We start from the raw sequence: 7,984 nt of genomic DNA on the forward strand, positions 1-7,984 counted from the left end.
AGCTGACGGGTGGGTGGAAGGAGGTTGGTCACCTTCACTTTCCTCGGTTGCTGCCGCTAAGCACGCTCTCCACTCCTGTCTCTGCTGACAACCGCCCCTCCCGTGTGAAACCCCGCCAGAGCTCCCCCCACCCCCCGGGGGGCCCACAGGCACCCACCCTGGCTCCTCCCTGCTCCAGGGCCCCACCTGGCTCCCCATCCTGCCCCACAGCCCTCCAGGTTAACCCCTGGACTCTGCTTGGGACCCTCTGCCCCCTGGACGCACGTCACTTGTGTGAGCTGAGACAAATGATGAAAAATGTGACGAGCTGCTCAAAGAGGATAGGAAAATACCGCGAGCAGATAGAAACCATCTCCCCCGCAGCGCCCGGTTACAGAAGCTCGCGGTAACCCAGTGCCTGTGTGGGAGGGGCCTTCCGGAGCCTCAGGGACAGGAGAGCAGGCGCAGGCCCCCAACCCCGACGGCGCTTTTGCCTCTTGTTACACACAGCCCTGCCTCTGGTTTCCTGCTGCTGCGGGTGGCAGCCCCCCTCGGGCAGACAGCTGCCCCCTGGTGCCTGATGGGCTGGCCCAGCTTTCAGAAGGGCCAACAGATATGATCTTGTCAGACAAACGTCATTTGTAGGGGATTTATCATATTTTCTCAGGCGCTTACCAGAATTGGGGTGATGCCGTCCTGGTACAGACCGGACTGCTCAGGCCTTGAACATGGGCAGAAGGGCCAGGACTGCTGAGTTCTCCACTCCTGACCTTTCCCTGGGGTCCCGGGATGGCTCAGACCCTCCTCCCCATCTAGGAGCTGAGCCGAGGCCTGGGGGTCCTCAGACAGGGTGGCCTCACCTTACCCCGTAGCAGCCAGAGCTGTCCTGGAGACCCCTCCCTCTCCTGCAGGGCCCAGCTGCTTCTCTGAGGAGGGCCCTGCGCATCCTGGGACTTGAAAACGATAGTTGAGTCACAAAACTGCTAATCCCTGTCATTTTCCTCTGAAAAGGACAGATGCCCCATCAGGCGAGGCGGCAGCTGCAGGTCTCAGAGGGTCTCAAACCAAGTCTTCTGGGTCTGCCCAGGTCACCAGGTCACAGCCGGCCACACACCTCCAGCCGGTGGGCGCCACCAGAATCACATTCCTGGCACCCCACTGCCCACCCCTGCAGCGTTCCCAGAGGTCTCCACCCGCTGCCCCTGTACCAAGCCTCAACTGGAGGGCTGAGAAATCTGGGGAGGCTTCCTGGGGGAGGCCGGGCCCCCAAGCCCTTTGGTGCCAGGTGGGGAAACTGAGGCTCAGACAGACAAGAGACAGTCTCACGGTGAGTTGGAGGCTCTCTGTGGCTCAAGAGCTCCGTCGGGGCCGGCCTTCCACATCCTCCAGGATGACTGGATTTGTGTGGGGAGATCTGGGTTGACATCTGCCCAGCAGAGTTGCAGCCCCCTCTTCCCCCAGCGTCAGGGTTCAATCAACGCCCTGGCCTCTCCTAGCCAGCTCTTCCCAGCAGGCATCAGCGAGGCTGCAGCCCACAAGTGTGTGTGTGGCTATGGGGGGCTTGCATGTCAAGAGCCCAGCCAGGCCCCGTTGGCCAATTTGGGGCGGGGTGGGGGGGAGCTTGTTCTAATCTCCAGAAAGGCGGGGTGCAGGGGGCTTGTCCTGACCCCTGGATGGGTTCTGAGGCTGCTCAGTGCTGGGATTCGAGGACTTCTGGTAGGTGTGGGGTGTGGGGTCTGGAGGCTTCACAGAGGACGAAGTGTCTCATCCCACCTGCTTTGGGCGTCAGAGAAGATCTTTAAAAGCCCGTGGAGTCCCCCGGAAGAAGCTGGAGGTGGGGAGGGGGCTCAGCCAGGAATGGTCCCTGCTGAGTCCACCCTTGTTGGGGGCGCACCCCACCCCAATGACTCAGGGCACTGTCTGCCACCCCGCATCCGGTGCCCACGCACACTCCAGTTCCTTCAGGCCCGGAGGCCACAAGTTTTACATAGAAAACATTTCTGACCCCCTCCCCCCGCCCCCCCCCCCAAGGATGTGCCTGGGTATACGCGGTGTTTCCCCCGACAAGGCACACACATTTGGGTCATATTTAGTTTCCGGATAAGAATGCCCGGGCCAAAGGGCATGATCACTTAGGAATCCCCCAAGGTCACCCCCCATGTGGGTCTCCCGCATGCCCCCTCGTCCGTGGTCAGGTGCTCTGCAGCCTGTGATGGGACCTTCTCTTCTCCCTTGGGGTCCCTGTGGGCATGCCAGATCTCAGTTCCCTGACCAGGGATCGAACCCGGGCCCCTGGCAGTGAAAGCGCAGAGTCCCAACCACTGGACCACCAGAGAAGTCCCATCCCTTGAAGTTTTTAAAAAAAGAACTTATCTTTTATAGCAGTTTTAGGTTCACGGCAACAGTGAGGGGAAGCCTACCCCCCATAAATATCCCCGAAGAGTGTGCAGTTGTTACACACGACGAACCTGCACTGACAGGTCATGTCACCCAGAGTCCCTAGTTGACACCAGGGTCCCTCCGTGCGGTGCGTCCTGTGCTTTGGACAGACGTGACAACACGTGCCCACTGCTGAAATCCCCAGAGCAGTCTCACTGCCCCAAACCTCTGCCCATGCCCTGGATTCCGAGTCGCAGAGTCTTGGGGGGTCCCCCATGGGAACAATTCCTCGGGACCCCTTGGGGAGTGGCAGAGGCGGGGCGGCCTGCGGGGCGGGGTCTGGGCGTGTTCGGAAGGGGCCGGCCTCCTAAAACCGCGGAGCCGCGCGCGGCCATGGGTGCCGCGGGTGCCATGGGGGTGAGGGTCGCGCGCGTGGCCCTGTGCGGCGTCGCGCTGCTCTGCGCGCTGGGCCTGGCCCAGCACCCCCCCGGGGGTCTGAGCTGCGACCCCGGCCGCCATCTGCATGGGACGGGGACCAGCGCGCGCTGCTGCCGCTCGTGCACCCCAGGTAAGGCGGGCCGGGAGCCCCTGCGCGGAGGGCAGAGCGCTGCGCCCCGTCCCCCCGTAGTTTTCCGAGTCCAGAGCCCTGATCCCAGCGCAATCCGGGGAGGCGGAAGCCGCCCAGACCGGGCCAGTGGCCTGGGGGGTGGGGGGTGGGCGGGGGCAAGGAGTGTAGGAGCCTTCCCCAAGGCAGGTCTGACGTCCCAAGGTGGAGGAGGGCTGTCCCCGTTCCTTCCGAGTGGGGAGTGAGCCCTTGGCCATCACTCAGGCCACTTCTTGCCCAGTTTAGGGTTGCACCCCTCTTTCTCCCAGCTCCCTGCCTCAGACCTGCATCTATGGGTGAGGGGCAGGTGAAATGGGTCAGTTTGGGGACAGATATTGCAGGGAAAACACCCAGAGTGTCCCCCTGCCAGGACCTGGGGAGTGGGAAGGGGGCTCTGAGAGTCCAGGTCTCAGTGCGGCGGAGCCATGGACGGCGGTCAGGGAGGGACGGGCAGGCTGCCTCAAGGGTCCTGGCAGCTGAGGGCAGTGCAGGACCCACACAGGGGAGGGGGAGTAGGTCTCCCAGGAAGGAACGGCTCAGGGTCACATGCCGAGTCATGGCCACCATGGGTGGGAGCAGCTTGGGACGGTTGGGGGATGCAGCCAGGCCTGGTGAGTGGAGGAGCTGGGCGCCCAGGAGGGAGGGACACAGCTGGGCCGAGCCAGGGTCCTGGCTCCCAGACAGGTGTGCTGCCCGCTGGGGCTGCCCTGCCACCCCCATTTCCCTGGAGGGCCAGGAGGGGGGCATCCAGGGGAGGGCGGCTCGGCCCAGCTGCTGAGAGGGCTGCTTGCCCCCTGCCAGCTGAGGGGGTCTGTCCCGAGCCGGACTGCCAGTGTATCCAGCCTGAGTTCCACTGTGGAGACCCCCAGTGTAAGAGCTGCAAGTACTACTCCTGTCCGCCTGGCCAGGGGGCGTGGCCTGTAGGTAAGTGGCAGGTGGGGGTGGCCCGGGCAGGCCAGGTGTGCAAGGAAGCTCGCAAGTGGTGGGCACGGACACGTCCTCCGGGCAGGTGGGCGCCAGCACTGGGGGTCTTGCAGCACCCTGGCGGGGTAGGGGGGCGCTCTCTGGCTTTAGCATCTCAGCCCACATTGGGGTCACAGTGCCTCCTGTTGGTGTGGCTCTGGGAGCCTTTCCTTCTCTCTCTTGGCCTGAGCTTCTCCATCCAGAGACGATGCCCCTAAGCGCTGGTTGTGAGGAACAGTGGGGGTATCCAGAGGCTGTCTGGCCCTTAGGCCCTGGCTCTGACTACGCCCAGGTCCTGCACTCACCCTGACCCGATGCGGGGGCGCCTGGCTGAGCACATGTGGGCCGGGAGAGTGAGGGCGGAGGGGGGGCTGTGTGAGGTTGGATGGCGCCGGGCCTAGAGGCAGCTGGGGCAGAGCCTCACCCCTCTCTCCGGGACCCTCCCCGGTCTCCCGCCTTCCGGCCTCCGGACCGAGCGAAGGCCCAGCCTAGCTCTTGCGTGGCCTCGGCTTCCACCCCTTCCTCCCACCACATACACTCTAGCCTCTGCAGGCAGGTCCCTCCCCTCCCCCATATCCCCATCAGGGACCCTCCACTGAGCCCAGAGTCATGGCCTGCCCTGCAAAGGGGCACCTGGGGGACCTGATTTATCCCAGGTCCTGGTCCTGTGGCCACCTGGGGCCCCTGTCAAACAGATGAGGTGGGGGTCTCACCTCGGCCACACCAGCTGCCCTCGCAGCCTGTGTCCGTCTGTCCCTCTGTCTCCAGGGAAGTTCAACTTCGGCTTCGAGTGCTTCGACTGTGCCGCGGGGACCTTCTCTGGGGGCCGTGAGGGCCGCTGCAAACCTTGGGCAGAGTGAGTCCTGGTGGGGACTTCCAGTGGCCGGGTGGTCCAGGTGGGCTCGAGGGTGGTGCCTCTGCTGTCCCTTCTGGTGCAGTGACCGCCCCCCCCACAACGGCTCGGAGGGCAGCAGCCTTGCTGAGGGGCTGCTCAGGTGGCCGAGGGCTGACCGAGGGCTCTGTGTCTGTGCGTCCCAGCTGCTCCAAGCTTGGGTTTCCCACTGTGTTCCCCGGGAACAAGACGCACGATGCCGTGTGCAGCCCAGGGCTGCCGCCCACGGAGCCGCGTGGCCTGCTGACCGCCGTCCTCGGCCTGGCCGCCTGCATCCTGGCCCTGACCGTGGCCCAACTCAGCCTGCACGTCTGGCAACTGAGGAGGCAGAGAGCACGGCCCCCAGGTCAGTTGTGCCCTGGGGACGGGGAGGGGGGCCCCTGCCTGCCTGCTAACCGCAGCCCCTCTGCAGAGACGCAGCTGCTCCTAGAGGCCCCGCCACCCCCGCCCGAGGACGCCTGCAGCTGCCAGCTCCCCGAGGAGGAGTGGGGCGAGCCACTGTCGGAGAACAAGGGCCGCCTGGAGGACCTGTGGGTTTGAGGCCCGGAGCGCCCGTGCCAGACCCTCCCGGAGCTGGCGCAGGCTGGCCCGCAGGAGCAAGGGCTCTGCGCCCTGCCGTGGGGCCCCGGCTCTGGGCCCGGCCCTGCTCCCCTCAATGGCGGAAACAGGTGGGGGATGGTGACAGTGACCAGTGCTCCGGATCACGCAGGAGAGGAGGCAGCTGTGGCTGAACCCCAGGGGGACAGAGGCGCACCGTGGCTGCCTGCCTCTCTTGCTGGCCCCGCTGGGGTGGGGCCCGTGGCTCCTTGGTTCCCAGGACAGGAGGCCACGGGCACAGGACCTGGCTGCAGGCGGCACTCAATAAACGCTTGTCCGGTGGCCTGAGTGGCCGTGTGCTGGGAGTGGGGAGGGGACAGGCTCCGGGGTCTCCCCCGCCAGTTCTCACAGCCCCCTCCCAGCCTAGGTGGGGGGGGTGGGGTAGAAGCTAGGGCCATTCCAGTCCTAGACACAAGCCCACAGCCGAGACCACGGGGCGACCTGCTGTGCTGCACACCTGCCCTCTGTGCCGCTGGGCTGCCCCGTCCAACACTTGTCCTCCAGTGGCCTGCCTGGCGCTTGTTGGGACACTGGGTTCCTTGGTGTGTGTCTGGTCTCTGGGCCACCGCTGCTCCGGCTTCTGGTTCCGGGCTGGCCGCACATCCTGCTGGCCCCATGGGGCGCCGGCCCTTGCGTCACTGGGGTCCCCAATCCGGGGCAAGGTCAGTTTCTATACCCAACACTTCCTGGAGGATGTGGACAGCCTCAGAATGGCCTGGTCCCGCCCTCTCTCCAAGCCCTCCTACTGGCCTCCGTCACCTCACGGGTCCCTCGGGGCGGTCCTGGGGTCCTGCCCAGCAGAGGCGAGCAGTAGTTTTTCAGCCTCCTGACAGGGCTCTGTGGCATCCAGGGCGTGGCAGGCAGTCTCAGCAGCTGCACTCTCCAGGTGCCAGCACACCTGGCCACCTGTCTGTCTGTAGCTCAGTGCTCTAGCACAGCACCTCCCCCACCTACCATGCCCTCCCCTCCCACCTGCACGCTGCCCAGGAGAGCCCCTTGACCCCGACCCAGTCCCAGTGGGCAGGTGGGCCCAGCTCACAGAAGGCAGGTGGAGGAGAGAGGGTTCTGCGTCGCCCTCCACCCCCCACCGCATGGGGCACTGCCCACTTCCACCCCTGGAAGGAGGCAGGGGGTGGGGGGTGCTCTGGGACCACCCACAGGGGAAGGACCCCTCCCTCAGCCCCTTCTCCCAGCCCCTCGGCTCCTGGCTCTGGGCAGCCCCTGGGGCCAAGTGAGCGACCTCAGGGGAGACAGCCAGGTGTTCCGGGACCTGCCTGCCACACCCCTTGGCCCCTCTGTCCTCAGGCCAGATCTCCTGTCCTGTCAACCCCTCCCCCACACACCTCTGGGTCCCTTGACTGCCCCACTCCCACGTATAGGAAAGGGGTCCCCAGCCCTGGCCCAGCCCCCTGCTGAGGCTGTGAGTCAGGTGTCGAGTGCGTTCTGCTGACGCAGCGCGGAAAGTCCTCGCGGGCGGCCTGCGTGGGACAAGCTCCCTGAACGTCAGTGCGGGGCAGCGGGGGCAGTGGGGTGAGGCGAGCGGGCGGGGGATTCCTGCCCCGCGGAGGGGCGGGGACGCTGGGACTCGCCCAGCCCAGTGGAGGGATTGGGAGAGTGAGGCCAGGCTCATGGGGGGCCGGGAGGGGGTTCTGCCCAGGGAGCTCAGCGCTTCGGAAGGGCTCCGCGGAGCCACTGCCACCGGAGCCGCCACCTCCCTCCACGCTGGCCTGCTGTCAGCAGAGAGGCCTCTGCCCCACCAGGCCTGCCCGGACCCTGGTCACCGCCGCTGCATCTGCTCCCTCCCCTCTCCCTTCCTGCTGGACTCACCTCCCTCCCCAGCTGGGGTCCCACAGAGCAGGGAGGGGCTGGCTTCAGGGCCAAGGCTGGAGGCTCTGCTGGGGCACCCAGGCCCAGCGTGCACAGGCTGCCACCAGGCACTTTGGTCGGGTGGCCTGAGCAAGTCCAGGCTGGGAGGAGGGAGACCCCCCAGGGCGGCAGGAGGCGCAGGGGACTCAAGGGTGCCGGCGCGTGGGGGACGGAGGGTGCTGGTGCTGTGAGGGGCTCCCCACCCCCACTCAGGCCAGCTTCCTGGAATGGGGGCAGATATGTGCCCACCTGGGTCACCAAGCCCAAGAGGGACCCCAAGATGAGACTCTGCTCACGCCAGCTCCACACCCCTCGCTGTTTCCCCCGGGAAACCACCCCCCCCCCCAGCTGTAAGGTCGGATCTTAACAAACGGCACCGCGAAACAGAGGAAAGCTTCAAGTGAGCTGTATTAGGGAGCGCTCCCGGGCGAGGTGCACTGGTCCGAGAGATTAGGGAGCGCTCCTGGGCGAGGTGCACTGGTCCAGAGATTAGGGAGCGCTCCTGGGCGAGGTTCGCTGGTCCGAGAGAAAGGGGCCAGAGAAGTCGCGCCCAGGCGAGGGTCGGGCAAGATTTTATAGGGGAAGAAGGGAGAGGGGTGTGGTGAATCCGGGAGGACGCAGGGTATTCCTTATTTGGTGGTCTTTTCGGGTATCCTGGGGGACCGTTAGTCCCGCCCCTCGAAAGGCGGGAAGGCTGGGCTGGG

General features: G+C 65.7%; 1 protein-coding gene across 2 annotated transcripts; it reads left to right on the forward strand.

Moving 5' to 3' along the window:
- The first annotated feature begins 2,762 nt into the window (after positions 1-2,762).
- On the forward strand, positions 2,763-5,712 carry TNFRSF18 (TNF receptor superfamily member 18). 2 transcript variants are annotated; one of them, XM_033846220.2, is made up of 5 exons: positions 2,763-2,926; positions 3,764-3,886; positions 4,694-4,781; positions 4,964-5,163; positions 5,238-5,712. In XM_033846220.2, the coding sequence occupies exons 1-5, from the start codon at positions 2,770-2,772 to the stop codon at positions 5,546-5,548; spliced, it is 879 nt and encodes a 292-aa protein (XP_033702111.2). In that variant the 5' UTR covers positions 2,763-2,769; the 3' UTR covers positions 5,549-5,712. The 2 variants fall into 2 exon arrangements, with proteins under 2 accessions (XP_033702111.2, XP_033702118.2); XM_033846227.2 differs by having other exon boundaries at positions 5,230-5,480.
- The last annotated feature ends 2,272 nt before the right edge of the window (positions 5,713-7,984 follow it).

Source organism: Tursiops truncatus, chromosome 1, assembly GCF_011762595.2.
Source record: "Tursiops truncatus isolate mTurTru1 chromosome 1, mTurTru1.mat.Y, whole genome shotgun sequence".
Classification (NCBI taxonomy): Eukaryota; Metazoa; Chordata; class Mammalia; order Artiodactyla; family Delphinidae; genus Tursiops; species Tursiops truncatus.